The 25,165-nt window shown below is 34.3% G+C and overlaps 1 protein-coding gene across 6 annotated transcripts in view; it reads right to left on the bottom strand.

Annotated features, from left to right (window-relative positions):
• Positions 1–25,165, bottom strand: part of CNTN6 (contactin 6) — a 293,875-nt gene that overhangs the window by 67,783 nt on the left and 200,927 nt on the right. For 2 of the 6 annotated variants that reach the window (XM_029243101.1, XM_029243100.1), the window contains 4 exons: positions 23,159–23,261; positions 5,065–5,249; positions 1,933–2,069; positions 299–428 (listed from right to left, as the gene is read on the bottom strand). The exons of 1 other annotated variant lie outside the window; for it this stretch is intronic. In XM_029243101.1, coding sequence (XP_029098934.1) covers positions 299–428; positions 1,933–2,069; positions 5,065–5,249; positions 23,159–23,261 — 555 coding nt within the window. The remainder of the gene's footprint in view (positions 1–298; positions 429–1,932; positions 2,070–5,064; positions 5,250–23,158; positions 23,262–25,165) is intronic. 3 more of the 6 variants (XM_029243102.1, XM_029243103.1, XM_029243104.1) reach the window with 2 other exon arrangements.

Raw genomic sequence — 25,165 nt, 5'->3', positions numbered from 1 at the left:
GAAACATTCCTAATAGATGCTTTTGGGGTTGTATTCAAAACCTCATGCTGGGATCAGCTTTGGAGGAGCCACTTCTGGTTTGGATGAACCCAGTAGTGGGCTCCTCCAAGCCCTAATATGTTGCCCTAGCAGAATAATAATTCTCACTTCACATTTTTTTAGAAGCTAATTTAGACATTTTTCATTATTTCAAGGAAAAGCAATTTCTAATTTACAGAACAATTGGATTCATATTACATATAATCAGAGCTTGCTAAAATGTCAGTTTGAATTTTTTGGCTATAAATGAATGACTTACCTAATACTCTCAATTCTGCATTTGCATAAATTATCTGATATTTGTTTTCTGCAGCACATTGGTAGATACCAGAATCTGACACATTCAGCATAGTTATGATAAGTGTCCCATTTTCTATTTGAATTCTTTCCTAATAAAAGAAAAGTCACATAAAGATGCTAGTGTGTTAACGTAGGTATTCTCTTTATCATTTATGCATATCTATGAGCTATGATACTTTGGTGTATGAGAACTGTTGCTTATGAAAATGAGGTTAGTATACTTCAGGGTCCTGAGAAGCTTTCTGGAGTTTAAGGAAATGGAAGTGTTCTTAGTATAATTTTAGTGGTTAGTATATTTTATGTTACCTTATTTCTTTGAATATTGGCATTCTTTGCATGGAAGGTATGTTACCTTTCTGTTATACGGTATATAAAATAATTTGGAATACTCTACCATTCCAGTTTTCCAGAAAACATGGTTTGACAATAATGTTAGACATGGATAGAGTAATCAGCAAATTTCCTTGGATTTCCATCATAATGTCTCAAAAAGACTTAAAATATGATGACGATAATTTTCTAATTCAGTACATAAGTTGAAGGAGCTAAATTCTTCTTTTCTGCAGTTGACTGTAAAGTATGTTTAAATAGCCAAAATCTGTTACACAGTCCCATTTGGAGTATAGAAATATAATTTTGAGTTTATAGAATGAAATAGTTTAATAGTGCAAATATAACTTTAAATATTTCAGGGTACCTATTACCATCCTCTAAAGATAACAAAAGTAGGCTGGAGGAAACAGGGAATGTTACATGCAATAGGGATTCAGGAATTAAATTTCAGTAAAGCCGAAACAAAGAACAGTGTTCCATTCAGATTCTAAACAACAGATGTTCCTTTTATCTCTAACTGTGCCTATAAGTGCAAAGTAGAGTGGAGAATTAACACAATTATTTGGATAATTTGATGGGAAAAATAACCTTGTCTCATTTTCTGTATATTGTAGGATAAGGTGTGCTTTAGATTGAAAAATGTGGATAACTGCCTCAGTTCTCTACTTCCCTAAGTTTAGAGACGGCCATTAGCTTTCATAAAACCAAGGTACTGGGTAATGATTAAGAGCTTGGGTTCTGGAATCAGATTATGCTTAGAATACTAATTCTAACATTTACTAGCTGCGGTGTGACCTTGGACAAATGGACTTAAGCCCTCTGACACCAATTTTTTTTCATTTATAGAAATAATAATCATACCTCTCTCATAAAATTGTCATGAGGATACAATAATATAATGCATGGAAAATATTTAACACAGGGCCTGGCTCATATGAGAGTTCAGTGGATGTTGTTGAGGAGGAGGAGGAGGAGGAGGAGGAGGATAATGAGATCATGTGAATACGGATCCATCACTGAGTAATGTGTGACCTTGTACAAGTTGTGTTCTCTACCCTTAGTTTTCTCATTTGAAAAATGATGATAATATTAATAGCTATGTAAGGATTAAATACATTTAAGGATTAAATAAATTAGGGTATATAAAGATTATACTCTATTTCCTGGCACCTACTAAACATTCCAGAAACATAGTTTCTGTTAGTAACAAAATTTCCCTAGCAGAGTAGGTGAATGTTTAATATCAGCACAGCTGCTTACCTGTGGATTGAGGCGTTCACCATTCTTTAACCACGTGTACCAAGGGTTTGGCTTTCCACTAGCTTTGCATTCCCAAAACAAGCTGTCATAGATGGACAGGTATGTATTTTGGATTTTTTGTTCCCATTCTGGAGGGGCTGTTTCAAAAAGAAACAACAGCAGCTACTCAGCAAGTCAGTTATCCAAGACATTATTTTACATTCCAAGGACTGTAGAAATCAGAAGGACAAGGCTAACTGGGTCTGGTAGTACTGTACACACATGATTTGAGGGAAGAGAAATGCAGGACCCCCAAAGTGGGATAAGAGAAACCCTGTTGTAAATATCAGTGGACCTTTTGTGTAAGATTGATGTTTGCCTTTTGTCATTTTGCTGCACCTGTATAACAACTTGAGAGTTGTGGGAACAAGGCTAGAGAATAATTCTATGTTAACTATTAGTATATAGGTCAAGTTAGAAAATGTATATCAAATCTGAACCTTCTGTGGGCAAAAGGCCATTGATTACATTTGGATTAAGCTAAGTAAAATAATTGTATCTATACCCGATATAATTACAATTCAGTAGTTTGAAGCATAAATCAAATATCAGCCTCGTCACATTTTAGTACGGTTATAATCCAGTTTTTTTTTCCTACATAAAATTCTTGACAGGGAATGAGAACTTTTGGAGTTGTATATAGGTTAAGCATCTAACTTTGATCCTAGGCATGAATTTTCCAAACCTTATTTTCTAATCTGAGAACTAATCTACATAGTTCTGAAGCAAAAAGCAACTGGTATAATTGATGTTGAAATGTTATTTAAGTGTAAGGTCATACTATCCTTTCTAACATTCATGGAAACGGGTGTATAAGTTAAATGCTTTAAAATTAATATTTCTTCTATAATGATGATAGGAAAATTTCTGGATTTGCAATTTAATCCCTCTCCTTTGTTTAGATCTATTCTAGATATGTTGGAGTGGAGGAGCCTTCCTTTGGAATCTCAATCTATTACCAGCTAGGTGTTTTACATGTGTTGTACTCAATTCTTCCTCCAAACTTTTATAGAGGATTTTGTTGTATGGGTGTTAGGTAACCTGCTCAAGAAGACATAGTTAGAACAGAGAAACCTATCTTTTTACTCTGAGAGCAGAGCCAAAGTCAAGGGCTTGTGTTCAGTTTGTTTATTTGGGAGTGCTGGCCAAGGGTAAGGTGTCAGGAAAAGGAAGAGTCAACAGGGAAGGAAAGAGTTAATGCAAGGATGAGTTATTGAGTTGACCACCAGCACGGACGATTGTTACCCCATCCTCTGTGAATGTATAAGGAATGCCTATAACTGCATATCCAGGAAAGGAGGAGGAAGCATTTATTCATTGGCTCTTTTTCACAGTTATTCAAGGGCAGTGCAGGTGTTAACTATTAGGACATCCAGGTTGTGTGTGCTTAAGTGCTGAGTAGGTTCTTGAAGGGGCCAAAGAAAACTGGAGCAGGAAACAAGATGGCCTTCTGTGGCACCTGCGGTAAGAATGTGTCAGGCTACACCTGCAAACCACGGTGCTGAGCTGGTCACTGCAGCAGTAGTTGGAGAAAGTGGAACTGAGAGTCTTTGAAATGATGCACAAGTATATCTGACTTTCAGGGTGTTTCCACTGTAACTTCCGCTTCCACAAAGACAGAACGTCCTTCAGGGAGGAGAGGAAGAAATCATTATGTCCCACTGTGGTGAAAAGTAAGCCTAGATTACCTCCTGTGGAAATCAGGGCAACTTCTAGTTACAGAACATGTTTTTCACAACCTTGAGGGATAAATGAAGGCAACTCTTAGAAGAACTGAGTGTATGGGTGAAATTGATTCATGTTTCTATTTATTATTTTTAAAATGTATAATTTGTAGGTAATTGTTCAGAAACGGCCCTAACATATGTTTGACCTGGAAGAAGAAATGCATGGTCATATAAAATCCACATAGCTTACAGGAGTTTGAGATATATATGGTTTGTTGCTTAGTGCAATAACTGTAACTTTAAACCATGTTTATTTATTTAATGTGTACATTCTTTGGATGCTTAGGATTCTGAAGAACAAAGTTTTAAATCTTCAACTAAGTAGGAACTACATTAAAAAAAAAAGCTTAGGATTTCAAGTCTACCATATGGGCTTGGGTTTTAGATTTATTTTTTCCCCCATCAATGGTTATGTAACTCCCTTAACTCCTCTAAATGTGCTCCGTTTTTTATAATGAAAATAATATTTTATAAACTTATTTTGGAGTTATAAGGACACAATATAGATGGATATTTTTCTTCTGATTACTTTATTATTGATTATAAATGTGTCACATAGAAACATGTCACATAGAAAATGACTTTTGGCCATGTATAAATACAGTTTTTAAAAGTCCCCTAGTACAGTTGTATTAAATTTAGCGAAGAAGTTAATAATATTTTTAAAGCAACAAACATTTTGATAATTATGAGGTATATTTTATGTTTTTTTCGCATCAAAAAAAAGAAAAAGTGAATTTCATGCAAGTGTGTATTTTGGCCTGGATGAAAGAAGACATAAAGGCAACTTTCAGAAAATACATGCTTTCACCATCTCTCTTAAGTCCATGAGAGATTCTGATAATTGAGGCAAATATATTTTTTAAATGAAGTAATGAGTTTTTTTTTTCTGTTACCTACATATGAGTAGACAATTATTGGAAATATAAACAAATACTGAAAACTACCATTAAGTATTATGTTTCTCCGGTCATTTTCTCCTTCTTTTGTTAAGTTCTACTTGGGATTATAATTAAGGTTTTCATAGGCTGTTGCTGAATGTTTTAAGGGAAATATATTGAATTCCATTCTACTTTGTGTTATAAACGCCTATGGCTTTTACATAACATTGCTGATATTTCCAAGGCAATTATAATAAACAATAGCATGCTATTATTTATTAGCATACTATGCTGAAATTAAAGCCATATTTTAAAAATGGTCATTCCCATCTGCTAATCATTGTATTAATAAGCACACTTTCCTGGAAATGTGTCTTCTCTGTTTTTCCTATGACACTTTTCCACAACATGCTAAAGACCTTCCCTATTTACTATGAAGGATATGACCAATTATTTCATATACTTTTTGAAATTCATTAGCTCACCATAGAAAATGAGTTGACCTTTTGCAAGATTTCTTCCTCGAAGGTTACTTGCAATGCACTCATAGACGCCTTCATCTTCCTGTTGAAAGTTTGGGATTTCAAGGATAGCTTGGGATTTGCTGTACTTGACTTTCCCAGGCAACGGGCTTCCATCCAACCTCCTCCAACTAATATCAGGGACTGGACTGAACAGTTATACCTCATTAGAATAGAAGATGGCTCAGTCTTTATGACAGCAGGATAAAATAAGAATTCCTTAAGGATAACTCTCAAGGAAAAAAATAAATCAATATATTATATTTGACTAGTTTTCACATCATGCAGTCATTTGCCATTCACTCATCCAGCGATTTATAACACTTTATTAAGAGCCTGTCATGTGCAAGTCACAGTACTAGGATCAGGGAATAAACTGATGACTGAACTAAACACGTTTTCTGCCCTCATGTTGCTCACAGACTAGTGGGGAAACAGGCAATAAACAAATTATGAAAAACAAATATATTTATAAATTGCAGTAACTGAAACAAAGGAAATAAGGTGCAGAGATAATAGCAAGATTATATCACTTTAAATACGGTGGTCAGGAAATTCTTTGTGAGGATGTGACTTTTAAGAGGAGGCAAGCTCTCTCTATTTACAGATTCTAAGACAAAAATACAGATTCCTCTATAGCTAAATTGGTACTAATATGTAACTGAAGACATATGTGATGGGTGAGTTAAATTATCAAAGGGGATCAGTATTATATAACAGACCCAGATGAATTGGGAACACAGAATCTATGATCCTCAAAAGAATGTACTTATTTACACCCAAACTTAAAACAAAATGACATAAAAGATAACTTTACATTGTACTCTGTCTCTTTTCAGAAAAAATTTGTAAAGAATTCCTGTATTTATAGGAATTTAGCTTAAGGTCTTAAATCTAATACGTTTAGTCTAATACGATTATCTTTTAAAACAGCAAAAATACCATGGTGAGGAAGGCCTCACTTGTACAGATAGAATATAAAGAAATGTAGCTTATAAAGTTATAACCAGAAAATCTTCCCTAAACCAATCATTTGTAAAATCAATCCCCAATCTATTCACACTATCATCTTTCCTTTCTTACTTTCAAGTAATTCTTCATTCCCTTATGGATTTTCAGGTGCTTTAAATATTTCTGTTCTAAACGTATTTCAAAAAAAAAATAATAATAGTAAATCATTTTGCAAAGCCAAATTAGAGAACTTTGTAGACAATGCAGAATTTTTTTCAAGTCCATGAAACTGGTGTAGGAGAACCATTCAGTCACATACAAAGTGGTTGACAAATGAAGATCTACTGAGTCTGAGCAGTAACAACTGCAGAAAATTGGTGGTGATGACTGAGTAGAGACTTCAATTAAAGCAGGAAAACTGATGAAGGCTCAGGAATTTTTTATTGCAAACAATGATGATCCTGCTGTGCAAATCAAAGATATACATCATGCAGAAAGTCATACATGTGCTCACACATATTTCACAGGAAACATACTCCCCAATGTTTGATTCATCTGTTTTTCTCAGAATTAGCATATAGTGACAAATACAACTTGAATTTTGTTAAACACAACATCATTATGTATTATGATAAGTTTTGTTTTTGCCCTTTTAAAAAGCTTTGCCACTTGCCACAACTTTAGGTTGATATTTTAGTAAAATGGCATATTCTTGCCAATAGTTAACCCAGAGAACTGGTTTTCTTATTCATTCATTTTATGAAATACCAAACTAAGAATAAAAATAAAGTTCTAGAAGAAAGTTTACTCACAGAGAAAGATTTCACCAAGTCTGGGGCAGTATTATCCAGTTTTTAAAAATACATGTAACGTGTATATGAACATGAAAAGTTAGTAGCTATAGGTGGTGAGAATATGAATGCCTTTTATTCTCCTTTTTTCTGCTTATCTCAATTTTTCCATTATTTTTTTACAATGAGCATGTATTACCCGTGTAATAGAAAAATTCTAAGAAAATTTATTTACAAAGAGAAAAATATTATAAATAGAGGCTCTGATATTTATCTGAATTCATGATCCTTTGTTGTCTTTTTATGATAGTGTATCTCTGAGGTTTATGACAAATACATGCAAAATATTCAACTAAAAAACATTTTAACCTAAAACATTCAGACAAAAAAAAAATTTCAGTAAAGACTATTTTCCCATTGTTATATCATTGTTCTTTATTTTAACTATAAAGACAGAAGTCCATTTTTAACCTAACTAAATATCTAAATCTCTGAACCAGAAATTAAATGGTTTGACATTTAATAATAATAACTATAATGTCACAATGAAGAGCTACGGTTTATTAACCACAGACTGTGCGCCAAGCACTATGTGTATAATGTGTAAATATAATTTCATTTTCTCTTTCTATAAGTGAAAGTGGCACAGCTGGGATTTATTTCCAGGTTTCTTTGTCTCAGAATCTATGTGCTTACAAGACAAAACAGACATCACAGCTATGTAAAATCATCCTCTGATAGCTTTCAATTTTTGTGGTTTTGTAAAAGTGAATCACCATCTTAAGTGGCCCAATTAAGTGGAGGTAAAAAGAACAAGTCCCACCAATCCCAATTATTGTGACCTTTCCCTCCAAAAGAACTCAGTGAGGACACTGGAGTCTCTGGACAAGCATTTTTCCCTTGAAGGATAAAATAATGTATCCTATATAGACATACCTTTCCAACAGAAGTAGTGTAGCAGATAATGTCAGTGCCTCACCCGTTTTCTTTCTTATCCCTTAGCACCCCAAATCCTGATGTGCTTTCACCCTCAACAGTTAGTACATGCATCATTTTGCTGTCAACTACCCTTAAGCTGCTGTAGCTAACTTTTCCTTCACAAAAAAAGAGCTGAAAACAGGAATTTACATACTCCCTGGGGCAACTCTCAACCAATAACTGACTAAATGAGGCGTAAATACTCCAGCTCCCCTGCCCCTGATGGTGGAATACCTCTAGGTGTGACCTGCACTCTTTCTAGAACTCCTGTACAAGACTGAGGCAAATATATCTTCTGTGGAACTTTGCATGACGTTATATTCTGCCTGGCTACTCTTTTGTCCCAAGTGGGCTTGTCCATTCCCTGATGCGTTCTTCATAAAAGCTCTTCTAAAAAGTCACTTTAAAAAAAATATCCTTTCAAGATCTACTTCTTGGAAAACAGTTTATTAGAACCCCCAATATGCTCTAATCATATTCCACTTTGATTATAATACCAACTGTAAGTACTTCTCAATATGGTACTTCTATATAGCCACTAGACACATAAAAATGATATTCTGTGGAAGTGAACATTAATGGCATATAAGACCAAAAACTGAGCAGTAGAATCCTTGTGAAAAACCATGAGTGTGGTTTATATTTTCAGAACAATGCTCTATAGGGTCAAAATTACACTAGAAGGCAAGAAATGTGAAAGAGACATGAGGCTGAAGAGAGACATAAGTTTCTCACTTAAAGAACACCCTCTAGATCTTGTTTTTCTTACCTCAGTTATGTTTGGAGTGATATATCTTCTCTCATAAACCACTCAACTATTGAGAAGCTTATAAAAATTCAGTGAACTGGCTTCTAACGTAACTTTCAATTTTGAAGAAAGGTATAAGAATTAGACCTCTGTATTCTCAGTCTGCAGTGGACATGTGTTGGTTTTTGTGTGTGCATTTTGATTTTCCTTAGAAAACCCAATGCTTACTGTCTTTAGTCTATCTGATTTGAATTGGGAGGACTATACCTCTGGCTGCAGGACTGAGCACAAGATTCAGGTCTTGCCATTAGAAGCTAGTGTACCATGGCCACCATAGTTGGTCAACTCTGGAAACTAAGACAACCCAATCAGAGACAACTAGACTCAGTTCTGGGACTGCTTTTGGAGGAGTTATTAAAGAGAGGATCTTTTGTCCCTAGGGTTTCCTCAGACAGTGGGATATAGCTTGGAGCTTCTAGGCAGCACTTTTCCACCACATGGAGAAAGTGTCTTTGAAAGTCAAAGTTAACACAAAAGAAGGAAACGTGGGATTCTTTACATGTCTAGATTAAGTCATGCTTGATGCCCAAAAAAATTAAAAAAAAAAATCTCCTTAAACATTTCCATTAGTCAATACAGTCTCTTTTTGTCTTATGCCTTTTTGAGTAATTTTCCTGCTGCTTTCGTCCAAAAAAAGACTTTACAAATAGTGTCTGAATGACTGGGTTCAAATCCTAGCTATGCTATGTTCTATCTGTGTGATCAAATTGTATGATATGGTAGATTCCTTCAGGATATCATATTTTATACTCTAGATATTTTAGAATTCTCAGAGCAACTAAACTATCAAAAAATAGTCACTCAGACATTTAAACTTTTTAATCAAAAGTCTTATCAAGTGCGTTTCGTGGCTATATTTCATGTTAACAAAATTTCTAATGGGAGAAAAATCAAGCAGTTTTATATGATTTCACAGTTAGTAATTAAACGTTGAGATTTTGTTTTCAGATTTGTTATGTCAGTACAAAATATGACTGTCATGAGCCTCTTGATTACCACTGGTAATGTGAGATATAGGATCATGGAGAATACATGTAAAACGTGCATTTTAATGAAAAGTTCCCATTTAGTCTGGGCACTTTTTATAAAGACACTAAATGAATTGCTTTAGATTTCACACCGTCTCTCTTTTCTGAAGACATGCCAAATGGACAGTGGGTAGAAAGAACTAAAATCAACAAAAGATGAAATTATTTTAGTAATGAGCTTTAGTTTTAAATGCAAGTTAATTTTTCCAAGAGATAACATTCTGTATAAATGATAATACTATACTAGTGCTAATATTAATAACAAAGCTATTATAATAGAATACTATTTATACAGTACAGAGCAGAGTGCAGTTTTTACACTTACCAGCTATATGTTATTGCACATTTATAACATAAATATTCTCATTTATAGGATAGGGCTTAACACTATTATGTAAGTCACAGGATTAGAGTGAAGATTAAATGATATAATACATTTCATGTGTTTAACACACTGTCTAGAACACTTTAAACAATATATTTTTTGTGTTAACAAATTAAAAATAATTTAAGATTATTATGTTACTGTTATCATTTCAAAAGCCAGATTCCTAGCTTATATTTATGTTTTCTATTCTCCTTTAAGAACTCCATATGACTAGGCATTTGACATAAATTGATTTATGAATCATACATAAACTAAAATCAAATCTCCATACTGTGAACGAAATGGGTACACAAGCATGCACATATGTCTCTAGAAGTAAATTTCCTGCTTCTTCCTGTTTAATACACTGGCTGGTAAGGAGATAATGCCTCTGATCATAGCGGTAATGTTCATTTCCTCCTCATGAGAGCAGGGATCTCTCAGGTGAGATATAACATGCTTTGCTGTAAAATACTTTTTTTTTTTCAGCCTGGCTTATCATCTAGGGCCATTACGGTAGAGAGGAAAGGAATTAGACAACATTCTCCAAAGAGAAAAAAAAATGCGTTGTAAGAAAGCTGAACGTTTATTTATGAATATTAATAACCATTAATTGAGTGCTTACTGTATACCAGGATTGTGACAGATGGTGTCCATATGTCGAGTTAAATACTCAGCTGGAAGTTGTTAACAATCCTAATTACCTTTTTGGAATGGTACTCACGTTTAGACAGGTAATTTCTGCTAAATTATGACCTGCCAATTCTCTACCACTTAGAGTTCCAGTACAGGCTAATTTACTGTGATCCACCTTCCAATTCTCTGAGTTGCCACCCATTCAGTTATTAGCACTAGTAGACTCCTTCTCCTTCTGTGGCTTTAGCATTCTATTTAGGATCTACCTAGTTTGTCCACGATGATGATATTAGTGATGTAATATTCTCTGGCAGTTCATTTTAATTTAAAATAAGTGATCTATTTAAAGTGCAAAGTTAATATATTAATATATGAAGAATGCCATGCAGCAAGGGAGATCTTTGAAGGGTCTTCAGAATGGAGATTATTATTAAATCTCTTGAAACTCTGTCATTTAAAGGTTAAGTTAAAATACATAGTGCCATCATCTTCTTTTTTTTTTAATCTTCACAAATATGGTGTCAAAATCCAGCTTGGATACAAATCTCAATAAAGAAAATCAATTTGAAGCAACTCTCTCATCCAGAGTTTCCTCAGACCATAGATGAGGCATTCATGAACCGTGTATTTCAAAAAACTTTGCAAAAGCCTTTTCTTATTTTGTTTCTATATTTTCCTGAAATGTGAGTCCTCACAGTTCTAAAATACTACTAGATCATAAAAGCAAAGTTTCTTTCTTCCTCCTTCCCTCCCTCCTGCTTTCTCTTTCCCTCTTTTTGTCTCTTTCTTTCTCTCCACCCTTTCTCCCTTCCTTCCTTCCTCCCTCCCTCCTCCTTTCTTCCTTCCTCCCTCCCTTCCTTCCTTCCTTCCTTCCTTCCTTCCTTCCTTCCTTCCTCCCTCCCTCCCTCCCTCCCTCCCTCCTCCTTCCTTCCTTCCTTCCTTCCTTCCTTCCTTCCTTTTTCTCTCTCTCTCTCTTTCTTTCTTTCTTGCCCCTCCCTCTGGTATTGTGCTTCTTAAATAAGCATTGCCATAAATAAGGACTTTCATTCCTTACTCTCTTGTCATTATGCTTTTACAGAGTGAGCATCCCATTAATTTTATCTGGAGACAGAGAATACATTTGTTAACCCTCTAGCCTAGTTCAACCTGAACTGGAAGTTAAATTAAAGCTACTCACACTCTTGTATGAACTCTGCTTCTATACTTTTAGCCATGAATAGAATTTTCATTACTAGTGCTATTTGAGAAAGCTTATACTTCTTCCCTGGATTTCTTAAATCTCATTATCCACAGCTTAAATCCAGGCCATACCAAGTTTTTTAACTAGAAACTGGTACAGAGAACCTGTTTCCTAAGATGCTTATATTTGGGATTATTCTTAACTTGAACCTCATTTCAGAAAATCCCGTCAGTGGCCATTTTTAATCGAAGAGAGGGAAGCAGAATAACAAAACCAGCAAGGAGTGCCTTTGTTAACTTTTCAGACTTCAGCTAGCTGCTTTCATTTCCTCAACTTGAAATATTCATACAAAGAGCTTGGAATATAAGATTGTCCTATGGGGATACAATATGGATAAATTCATGAGTTCTGTAGAAAAGCAGTCTTAACTGTTATGGAAAAAGGAAAATCTTTTTTTTTTTTTTTTTCCTGAGTGATCTAAACATAGTCATGATCCTGTTCTACTGGTCAGTGTGTATACCAGGTTTCCCTTGGGGGAAAAATGTTATCATGTGCATGTATTTATCTGGTATTTGACACGACACTACAGTTGCTGCAGCCAATTGAAAAGCCACAGACGGTTTGGATGTAAGAGCAGTGGTAGCAGAATAGTACTTACATGTAGAGTGAAAGGACACAGGTGAGTTTTGTGTAAATGAGTGCAAATTATCTAACATCTATGAGTGCAAATTACCTAACATCTCTGAGCCTCAGCTTTCTCTTTATAACTAGAGGTAACAATGGGTACGTAAAAGTCTTCTTGAAAGGATAAAATGAGGATATACTATGAGAATACATTCTGAAATATAAAGTTTGAACCAATAATAAAGCTTACTAAGTTGCCTTATTACCATGATCATCACATAGGGACAGGAAGGTTCTATCATCCAAAGAGTCCCTAAAACTTTATTGCTATTTTCTACTCCACAATGTGAGTAATAATTTGCACATGAAACATAAAACTGGAGCCCATAATTCAAGGTGTGGTAGAGCCGAAAATGATACTGCACTTAGCAGTTAATTGACAGCTTCTCCATAATGTTTTATTAATACATAATATTAACCCTAAATAAATACTTCACCAATCATATGAGTGCTATGTGGCACTACAGCAGAGAAAATGATAATTTGGTTGAGGTAGGTTCTCGAGGCACATGTTCCTTCAGAATTATGTTCAGAATTATAACTCTTTAAGAATTATAGGGCTTGACCTTAGCTCTGCTCATAATCATAAACTTTCATATAAAGGAGACATTGTATATGGTTTATTATATTTAATCATTCTATTATTAATAGATCTAACATTTATTGAACACATTATATGCCAGGCACTGTGCTAAGTGCTTCATTGAAACCATATAATAATACCATGAGACACAGTACTATTGCTATTAACATTTTGTAGATGAGGAGATTGGGACTAGAATAGGTTGAGTAACATGCCCAATATCACACAGTAAGTTTTCAAAGAAAAGTTTTGAGCTAAAGTCTGTCTTTCCATAATGAACTCTAAACCACCATGTTTTTCTGCTCCCGCATGAGCTAACCAGCTACAACATGAGAATCACCTTCTTAGTCTGTATAATGTGTGCTTAGAAATATATTCTTCACCTAATGAGTTAACATGTTTTATAATCAGTGGGTAGAGTTCCTTTTGTCCAAGGGCCAGAAGATGAAATCATAGAGTTTTTTTTTTTTTAACATATTGAGATGCCTCCAAATTCCAATAAAGGTTCTACACATGGGTTCCAAGGTCAGCTGGAAAAAAGGAAGTAACTTCTTTTCCTTCAGCTCAGTTCCAACTTGGATTTGAAATCTTTCTCTCCTGCAATTGCCAGTTACTTAAAAAGTAAGAACTGTAGGTCTCCTGAGAAAAGTGGTGATAGACTGGAATGGAAAGGATGAACAGTCACTTGCAGAAGTATATATATTCTTCTTGGATGATTTTTAGAACCTTTAAATTAATTTAGTTTTGGAAACAGCAGTGTAAAAATCCAATTTTGTTTTTTGAAATAGAAAAAGAATGAAAGGAATGTTTGCCATTGAATTCAGCATGTGTGTAAGATCAAAAGAGACCCAACTTGTAACCTAGGGTCCTGGTCTTTGAAAGTGGATCCTCTGCAGTGGTTCTTCAGGAGAATTTGGCAACATGTATCAGAAACCTTAGCTTTTATATTCCTGTTATCCAAAAATTCTAATTTTTAAAAAATATACTGAGGAAGTCCACATGGAGATGGGCAAAATATAGCCATTAGAATATGCATTACATCATTATTCATGACAATAAAAAATGAAAACAAAACGAAAGGAAACTAAATGTCCACCAGTAGGAGACTGGCTGAAAACATACATCTGAATACCCCACTGTCATTACAACTGAGGGTACAGAAAACTGTTTAATGACCCAGAGATACATTCATAGTGTACACTTAAAAAAAAAAATTAAAGCATTTTACAGAAGAATATGCTGAAACAATTTGAGCAGCAAAATAAAGCAATATTGGATTATGACCGAAAGTATGAAATAAATATCTACTAATCAATACTGATATAAGTAAATGATTGGATAAATGAATAAATGAGGAGGGAGAAGTGAAAAATCTACAATGAGGAAGAATTCCAAATAAATTACATAGATTAGAGGAGGTGTAGCATGACTCCCTACTCATTAGGTGTGGACAGCACATATTAACCTCCTTCCGAAGACTCAAATGTAAAGAGAGAAAAATGAGTACGTTTATGGTGGAGAATCCTGACAAAACTGCTTCCACCAGGTGATGAAGGGCAGCATCAGTAGCCGTAGATCATTGTGATAGAGAGTAACCTTAATATGATGTGCAAAAATGGCACCTTACCTTTGTAGTCTTCTTACCCAAGACCCATAATCTCAGACTAATTATAAGAAAAATAGTAGACAAATTCTAATAGAGGGCCATCCTACAATAAAACTGACCACCACTCCTCAAAACTGTCAGGGTCATCAAAAACAAGAAAAGTCTGAGTCACAGTTACAGCCAAGAAGAGCCTAGGGAGACAAGAAAACTCAATGTGGTATGTTGGATGGAATCTTGGAATAAAAAAAGGACATCAGGTAAAAAAAAAAAAACAAGGAAATTTGAGTAAATTATGGACTTCAGTTAATTAAAATGTATTCATGTTGGTTCATTAATTGTAACAAAGGTACCATCTTAGTGTAAGATGTTAATAATAGGGGAAACTGTGTGTGGCATTATATGGGATCTCACTATACCATCTGCTCAATTTTTCTGTTCTAAAAATGTTATTTCAAAAGTATTAATTTTGAAAAAAAAAGAAGTATTGATGAAATGGGAGAAAAGGAAGCAAGAATCTTCTATTTCTAAGAGATACGAAGGACCCCTTCAATAACAGTCTAACATTAGTTCTACCAAAGGAATTGAGGGTGACTGCCTCCAGTCTCAATTTAACAAGGAGTAACCTGGGGAAAAGATAATCCAGAAAGCTCCCAGAGTGACTATCCTTGAATCTTCCTTCATTGAAAGTTTGTAAGGAAAGAGCAGATCCCAGGAAAAATGTGTGATCACATATTGTTACACCAATCCCATTTTCAGTAGCCTGCAGACTCCCTGGGGCCTTTATATCATCTTTATTTCCCCAGGGCCTAGCCTAGCATCTGCTGCCAGGAGAATTCCTTTTGACTAAGTGAAGGAATAAAGGAATTAATTATTGAATGAGGTATTTAATGCATATTTGCTAAGTTAATAGATACTGGAGCTTAATTTGCCAAATGAATAAATGAGGGAATGTCAATAATCCTTATAAAGATTAAACACATTATTTAGAAATGGTAAATCCATTGTTCTGAGCAAGTCCTTGAGGACTGTGTTAGCACAGAAATAGAATGCAGAAACCCCTTCTCTCCCTCCTGTGTATTCCTTTTTACCTCCTCAACCAAAGCAGCACTGACAATGACCACAATTAATAAAATTGTTATAATTTATTGATTGCCTATTATAAGCCAGGACTCTGGTAGGAAAGTTTAATAGTATTTCCGGTCCTTACATCAATCCTATTCTCTCTGTCGTCTATCTATCTATCTATCTATCCATCTATCTACCTAGTTTTTACCTTTGTTTTACAGATAAGAAAACTGATCATAGTGGCCCAGCTATTGACAGGGTATCTGAGAATTTAAACCCTGATCTCTTTGAATTCAAAGTCTATACTCTTTCCAGAACACAATGTTGCCTTGAAATGTTAGTAAACCTGCTGATAAATCTTTCAGCCCCAGGGTGAGTGTGTGTGTGACTGTGTTTTTGTTGAGGGGTTACTATCTTTCAATTTTTCAAAGATTGGGTTGAACATTTGTCAGTTCTCAGATTTGCATGGACTTTACCATACTATTTTATGCCAAGCAATATAAGATCATGATAAAAAAGCAAAGCAGTTAGTGAGAACCTAATGAGTAGGCTTCAGTATACATTGTGGGGCAAACGGGACAAACTATGTTAGGAAAATAGTCTGCCCTCTATCCATTCAACTCAATGAGGAAAATAAAAAAGCTAAACTGCTTATTAGACATTCAAATGGGACAATTTTAAGATATCTCTCTGACTTTTTTTTTAAACCAAGTGTTAAAAGTCTGAAAAATTTGAATGTACCTAGTTTGGTTTTAAAATACTACTGTCATCTTGAGTGTCTTGAGCAACCTTTCTGTGGTATGATCTGCAATGATGTCCATATGTGTAAAAAGAGAAGCAAAATCAAATAGCTGCTCTGTCATCTGAAAGTTCTGGAATAGATCAAAACATCTTGGTGAGACTTCAAATTTATTGCTTGACATTAATAGTCAAGCTGAGTATCTTTTTCTTCATAAATTAGAAAAAAATAAATAAGATATACATGTATAAAGGGCTTCCCTGGTGGTGCAGTGGTTGAGAGTCCGCCTGCCGATGCAGGGGACACGGGTTCATGCACCGGTCCGGGAAGATCCCACATGTCGCGGAGTGGCTAGGCCCTTGAGCCGTGGTCGCTGAGCCTGCACGTCCGGAGCCTGCGCGTCCGGAGCCTGTGCTCCGCAACGGGAGAGGCCACAACAGTGAGAGGCCCGCGTATCGCAAAAAAAAAAAAAAAAAGATATACATGTATACATAAATATAGTCCTCTGTGTGAAGGCTCCAGAACACATAGGAACATTTAGTGCAGCGACTAATTTCATTTACATTCCAGAGCATTGACAGCAAAGTTACTAAATTAAGATTCACACACAAAAAAGAAAAGAAAAGTAAATATGTTTGGTTGTTTACAAGAGTGGTAGGAGAGTTATGAGGGATATCAGTTTAACTTCTTTACTAAGAGCAAAGGCCTATGTTTTCTTGAGAGGAGACACACAGATCTATAAGTCAATCATACTACATTTGCATAGCACCTATCCAAGGAGTTTCTCGGGTGTTTCACAATACAATTAATTTACAGCTTAGATAATTAAGAGTCTGCCATGTTAAACAAATGAGACAAAAGTGAGAGTTGAAAGCTGTGATCATGTCAGCTCTGAAACTCCAACATAGAAAGTGAGTTGCATGTCCCCAAAGTCATAGTAATTAAAGTTCAAGCAGGTATCTGAAGTTTTGTCTTAATTATTCTATACTCACATTAGCCTGTGGTGGTTTGAGATGGTTAAGGTCTATGAGTAAACACTCTAGCCAGCCTTCTATAGACCTCACTCTCTATACTCCCTGCCTGCATGATTGCAGCAGACTCCTAGGTTGATTGGCATGTTTTCTGTGCTCTCCCTAATCATCTACCCCAGATTTTTATAAATGGTAGATATTACCATCATCGCATACAAACCAGTGGGTTGTATGCTCCACAATGGCCCTGATTGACTTTTAGAAACACTTTTTTCTTCTCATTCAAAAGCAACTTGAATTTTGAAAAGGTTATCTTTGAATCATTAAAAAAAAATTAATGTATAAAATTGAACTTACTTTTTTGCTGAATTATTAGTAATTACAGAGAATCTAAATGGGAAATACATCCATAATTTCATTCCCCAAATAACATCTTTTTACCATTTTGCTGAAATGTTTCAAGCCTTTTTTAAGGAAAACACTTACAGAACTGAGGGCTAACTACATCTGCACATGGGGAATTAATTCGTATATTAAAAGGATAATTTGATGTAAATATCAAACGGCTATGAGCATGAGTTTTGAAGTCAGAATCAGTGATATTTAGATTTGAATCCCAGATTTACAACTTATGTTTATCAAGTCATTTCATTTCTCTAAACTTCACCTCATTTACCTTCACAATTAGCCTTAAAAAATACCTGGGTTTTAGAGATGTGGGATTAACTGGAACTGTATTTACCCTGCTGGGAACAATTAGAAAACTGGACAAATATAATGGGAAACAAACTGATTCCAGAGATGTAACAATGGGTAGCACAAAACTGTGATTCCTAAAGGAGGGGAAATGTATGAAGTAAGCCATTGGAATCCCTGATTTTCGACCTGTAGGCACTTTCCAGAACACGGAATCAGGAAGCAAACATAAATAGGACAAGACTGCATCCCTGAGTTGAGGAGACACAGGTGACTGAAGTGGCTGGGATTGCAAAGCAAACTATCAGAGAGGATGAGACTAGAAAAAGAAAGTGCTCCAAAAATCTACGTAAGAGTGTCACATGAAGCTGAGCAAAGAACAAATTTTAGAGCTCAAACAGGGCTAGAAGATGTTAGAGTTCCACCAAGCCCAAGAAGAGAGACTTAGCAAACATTTAGAGCATTCAATTGGGAGATGCATCTTAGAAGTAAACAGGCCTTAGACTAACATCTACTCTATATCTACCCAAGGAAGTTTAATAATAAGTTATAGAAAGATGAGATTCATCATAACTTCTATCAATAAAATCCAATACTTGAAATAAATATACCACAATGCAGCATTCAATAACCCAACATTTATCATGTCTCTAATTCAATCTAAATTCCTAGTTAAACTAAAAAGCATAAAAAATAGGAATCATATAAGAAGAAAAAACAGTCAACAGAAACAGATCCGTAAATTACAGAGATTATAGAATTAGCTAACAAGGACATTCATACCATCAATAGGGCTCCTGAATGATAGCTGGGGGTTACAAGTAAAGAAATTGCAAACCTCAGTCTTTAATTAAGAAAGAGTCTCTAGGGAAACCCAAAGACAAGAGGAAAAACAAAAACAGTGGAGGAAATTTTAGCCTCTGACACCACAACTACAGCAAACAGTAAACACAGCCTAACTCTGTGCCAAATAAACATAAAAATTTACACCAAAATCTAGTGTAAAATCACTTCTTTTTACCTTCTTTTTACATCATATCTAGGTTTCAGCAACAACAAAAAATATATAAAAGGCCCATTGACAAGTACAAATGCAGAGACAAAGCAAGCATTGGAACCAGACTCAAATATGGCAAATATTTTTAAAGTATCAGACTGGGAATTTAAAATTTCTAAGATTAATATGTTAAGGGCTCTAATGGAAAAAGCAGACAACATGCAAGAACAGATGATTAATGTAGCAGAAAAAAAGGAGCTTCTAAGAAAGGGTCTGGGGGATGGTGGTGTGATTAATTGGGAGATTGGGATTGACATATATACACTAATATGTATAAAATGGATAACTAATAAGAACCTGCTGTATAAAAAAATAAATAAAATTATAAAATTCAAAAAAAAATTATAGACATAAAAACACTGTAATACAAATGAGAATGCCTTTGATAGGCTCACCAGTGGGCTGAATGTGATGAAGGAAAGAGTAAGTGAACTAGAAGAAATATCAATAGAAACTTCCCAAACTAAAATATGAAGAGAAAAAAAAAAAAATAATAAAAGAAACAACAGCAGCAAAAGAATGGAATATCCAAGAACTGGGGGCAATTACAAACGGTGCAACAGATGTCTAATGGGAATACCAGAAGGAGAACAAAGAGGGAAATGAACAGAATAAATATTTGAAATAACAATGACTGGAAATCTTCCAAAATTAATGACAGCCACCAAAGCGTAGACCCAGGAAGCTCAGAGAACAACAAGCAAGATAAATTCCAAAATAATCTACCCATTCAAGAGAAAGAATGTTCCCAGGGATAAAGGGAATTATTTCCTAATTACTTAGGAAGTATTTCCACAAATATTTAATGAAAACTAGTCAGTATTTCAGGAACTGTCTTAGGTCCTAAAAATAAAAAACTAAAGATGTGGCATTGACCTGTGTTATTTTTTTGTTGTTGTTCCTCTTTCCTATTCACCTATCCACCTACTGATTTCCTTCCTCCCTCCCTACTTTCCCTCCTTTCTCTTATTAACTAAAATATTTAAACCTTAGTTTCATGAATGTGTAGTTTACAGCATGAATAGTAGTCAGTAGTTAGCAAAAGTGTTTAGAAACATTGTTAATTAGAAAAAGAACTTTGATTCTATTCTTCACTGAACTAATTAGCTTGTTTCATTTTGGGGTTTATCGAACTTATTACAGAGACGTGCAGTACCTCAGAAAGTGAACAAGTAGATTTAAAAGGATTTATACAAAGCAGTCCCAACATTTGGAAAAAAAAAATAACAAAACCAAGTGCTGAACAGCAATATTTTTATAAAGAGCTGTCAGAGAACATGATTATAATTATCATTCAATAGTTTGTAAAACGCCTGGCAATAAATCTGCAAATAGAGATTTATAATTTAAAAAGTGGTTTGATTTTGTTCTTTTCAGATTATTTATTCCTATCACGTAATTAATTGTCTAGGGAGTGCATTGTTTTTATGTTTGTTAATGTTGCAAATTTTAAAAAGTCAGTAAAGTATTTGGTAAATGTCAAATTTTTTAATGGACTAGAAAGCTTCTTCAGTATGTTTGCAATGTTTCAACTATAGTGCAACTTGTTTTCTGAAAACTATTGGCGAGCATATTAAAAAGTCTTTTTGTTAGTAGCTAAAATTTGTATAATATTTTCCAAAGTATACAAAGCATTTTCATATACTTTCTGTTCATTTGAAGCAATGAGAACTAGATCTGCACTTCAGTTACACAGAATATATGTTTCTTATACATGACATTTTAACACTATCTCTTTGACCCTGTGGATGCTTTGGACTTTCCATTTTAACCCCTAGGCATTTCAATTCCATATTAATAATTTAATAAATATAATTTCAACATTAATTTTGGCAGATAAAGTGTTTTTAAGCATACTCCATTAAATCAATTATTTCCTTGACAATTTTCTATGAGGTGCAATTAAGTAATTCTCATCATTTTCCCATTCTTCCTTAATTTTATTTCATGTGCAGTAGTTCCTTTAGGTATAAACTTAACAATGAATGTATACTTTATCATTCAGGGTTTTTTTTTGTACATACACATCGGACTTGCCATGGTTTTACATGTATTATCCACTCTCATCTTCAAAACAAACACAGGAGACAGGTATCATTATAACATTTTTTGTGTGAGAGTATGGGAATTCATAAAGCTTAAGCAGCATGTTTGCTGATGGTCAGACAACTCTTGAGAAAATTGGGAATTCAATCTGCCTCCTCTGACTTGGAGAGCAGTTATCTTAAGCATTTACTCCAAAGTTTCTAAGTTCAGAACTTCAAATCAGGTGGGACTAAATCTGAATCGCCCTCTCTTTCTTATCAGAAGCATAAAATTGAACAGGTTACTTGTACAATCTGAGCCTCATTTTACTCATATATAATAAAAATATTATGTACCCTGCATAATTATGAGGATTATGTATGTCATATAAATTCTTAGTTATAAATGATTAACAAATGAAATTTATTTATATGAGATTCTTGAGAACCATCCTCAATCCTTTTCAGTTATTTATTATATGAGTATTTTTTTAAGTTACAGGAATCCATATTTCCTGATGCCAAACATGATAGAATAAACTATTAATATTATTTTCAGATACTGTCTTTCATTGGTTTTCTTTTTAAATTAATCAACTAATTGTCAAAGTATTTTGCTGACATTTTATGTTTTTTGTATACTTTATTTTCTGAGAAAGCTTGAAAATGGTGAAAGTTCATCATGTCTTAAAAGGCAGGCAAACAAAAATGGACAAAGCCTCAATTTGTCACTTTTTAAAGAATAATTTAATCTATCAATTATTTATTGGACAATACTGTGGGACCAGTATTGTATAAAAATTAAACATGGTCTCTTAAATATATGAAAAATGGATAACCTGAGAAATTTAAAGAGCTACAAGATTTCATATATAGAAAGGAACCTAAAAGATGTAGTAACCAGCATTATTTGGATTACTCAGTATATTTACTTAATAACAAGATGCAGACTTTTAAGGATGTTTTCCATAGTTTGGAATGTAAGTCACTATTTCTGAATGTGAGGCCCACATTACAAATAGACTCTGGATTTATAAGTAAGCCCTGAAATGTGGTAGTGAGAGTCAAGTCCTTTGCTCTTCAAAGTATGTTCTGTAGACAAGAAGAATCACTATTACCTCGGAGCCTGTTAGATATGGAGCAATCAGACATCACCCCAGATCTACAGAATTTCAACTTAACTGTGCCCCCAGATAATTCATATGTACATCAGTGTTTTAAAATGGCAAATCTGATCTATCTCTTTGTTACTTCATTCTGGTGTTTATGGGCATAAAAATAAAATTTGAATATTGCCAAAAAGCAAAGAAATGTTCTCAGTATTCCATGCACAAAAGCAGATATTTGGCTGGCTTCAAAGCTTTCCAAACCTACTGCTGATAAACACTTATCTGAGTAAAATAAAATGCCTCCACTGCCAGGACAGGTTTGGCTCAATTCTAATTATCCACTATGAACAATGGCTTTTAATTAGTCTTATTTTGGACAGTAGCAGTGCAGGTTTTTCATTTACAAGAGTCGCTGATTAATTAAGCAAGGAGACACTCCAGGCAATATATTTCTGGATGTAGGATGAGATGGAGTGAAGGATACGTGGAAAGTTTAGTGACCTGCTCACCGTCTTATACAAGCTCACTTATTCCTTTGCAGTGTGCTGCCTAAACGGGTTTCATTGTGCTCAAACTCAAGTAAATATCGGCTTATTTGGGGAAATTGCCGCCCCAATCACTTTCAGAGTATTAGGCCTGTTTATTTAAAGTCCAATCAGAAAGTTCCACTTTTGCCCAGCATTTAAAGTCTATTTGCTAATTTACCTTAGAGCAGCATTTGAATACCAAAATACTCATTTGTTTTAATTAAAACAACCAGGAAAGAAAACAAAACAGAACCTTACTTTCCAAGGGCAAAGCATTCCAGTTTTATAGATGAATCCTTTGCAGCTTGAATAGTTTCAGGAAAATGCACTTCAATCTTTGGTTCATATTCCCCCATCACACCTGTTAAATACCAAAAGAGCTAGCAGCATTTCTAGAGAATAGAAGTTTTCTATGAAGCAAACGCTTTATTTACCAAAATCTGATTATTCTGTTGTTCAATTAACAATATTTTTCTATACTATAATGAGTGACAGAGGGCAGTGAAACCTCATGATACTATTTAAGGAATTAGTTTGTTCCTCTCTCCCCTAAAAAATAAATATTTAAGGTATATCAAAGTATCAGAATAGAGGCATTCCAAATTTCCCTATATTCCACAACAGCATCTTAAAAAGAATTAGTATTTCCAATTAAGAACTGAATATACCCAGCTTTAAAATGCTTCTGAGTTATAGAGCAAGTTTCTTCTCTAGAGATTTCTTGGATCTTTCACCCATTCACAAAACTCATGGGCCAGATCTGCTTAGGAATAAAGAAGTTTTTAGGTAACACTGTGTAATAGATCTGATACAGCACCTCAATCCAACATATCAGTACTTTTGCAGCAAAACCTTTGAAGTAAGTAGTTGGGATAAATAAAGACATAAATATTCTTATGTCAGTTTATTAAGGTTTTACCACTAAATGAGTTTACTGTACCCTTATAAAAATTTATTTTAATGATTTAAAATTTTTCAGAAGGAATTATGGATACGGGCTAAGATAAGACTAAGACAATAGTCTAAGGTATTGTAAATATGCTAGCTACCAGAAGAGTTGGAAAAAGTAGAAATGTATCTCCAGGCTATCCTCATTAACTTGATTAATTTAATGAACAACAAACTGTTGTTTAAAATGTTTAAATTTCTTTAAAACATCTTTAAAAATGTTGAATTTCTTTTATTTTTACTTATATACCAAACAGCAGAATAATACATTCCTAACATAAATGATGTATTGGTGGCCAGTACAAGTGCACAAAAAAGTGAAATTTACAAAATACATATAAAATGAAAATACCTCATTTTTAAGACCTTAATCATTCCAAACATTCAAAGAGGCTCTGGTTGAGGAGGTCAAGAGTATTACTTCATTCAACTAAACTGGTAAACTTTATGTTTTCTATTTCTTTGACATCTGATATTTCTTGAGTGACCACTTTTAGAAGAGTTTTTTTTTTCTTTTTTAATATTATGTATGATGCTTCTGGTCATTTTTTACCATAAATGTGTTGAAAAGAATAGAGGAGATGGAAGAATGAAGGAATTAAGAAGAGATAAAGAGGAAACTAAGAGTAGATGGGGGAAGAAAGGAAAATATGGTAGCGTTTCTATGCATATTATTGGCTCATGAGCTCTTGCAATCATGAAGAGAGTACTCACTGAAGGGGAGAAATTGGACTTATGAATAAATCTAGTGGTTGCTGAATTCTGAATTAAGACCGTGAAAATATATTTGAATGGTTAGTGATTATAAAAGCTCTGTCATAAGTACTCCCTCTAAGGAGCTAGTTCCATGATTCTTTAGCCATCATTAACATTGTACTCCTGCTTTTCTTAAGCTCCTTAGAGAGGAGGATAACTCTATGCAGTGTTACATTTCAAGTCCAGAATCTGATCACAAAATGCATCAACAGATTTTCCATCTTTACATTTCCCACTGTGAATATGTAATTAAAGAATCAACTAGAGGATTTTTCTGCTTCAGTGACTTCCTTAGGTTTTCTAACTCTCTAAATCTTGTACCAGCTTGACTAAACTACAAAACTCATCAAAGACCAATCTGAATTATGTTCCTTGGAGGAATGTAATTAGTATGAATCTTGTGTTTCATTTTTCTTTGGAATGCTCATAATTAATGTTGACTTGATTTACTTTCCTTGGATCTGAATTGTTTACCTGCCTTGCCAACCAGGAAAATAAAGGGTGAACAAAAGATACAAATATGGAAAAGAAGGAGACATTAAAGAGAAGCTGTGTCATATG

The sequence above is a fragment of the Monodon monoceros genome, unplaced genomic scaffold (assembly GCF_005190385.1).
Source record: "Monodon monoceros isolate NGI ecotype Baffin Bay Population unplaced genomic scaffold, NGI_Narwhal_1 Super_Scaffold_3, whole genome shotgun sequence".
Taxonomy (NCBI): domain Eukaryota; kingdom Metazoa; phylum Chordata; class Mammalia; order Artiodactyla; family Monodontidae; genus Monodon; species Monodon monoceros.
The sequence above is the reverse complement of the archived record's forward strand: the minus strand, read 5'-3'. Positions and strand labels throughout refer to the sequence as shown.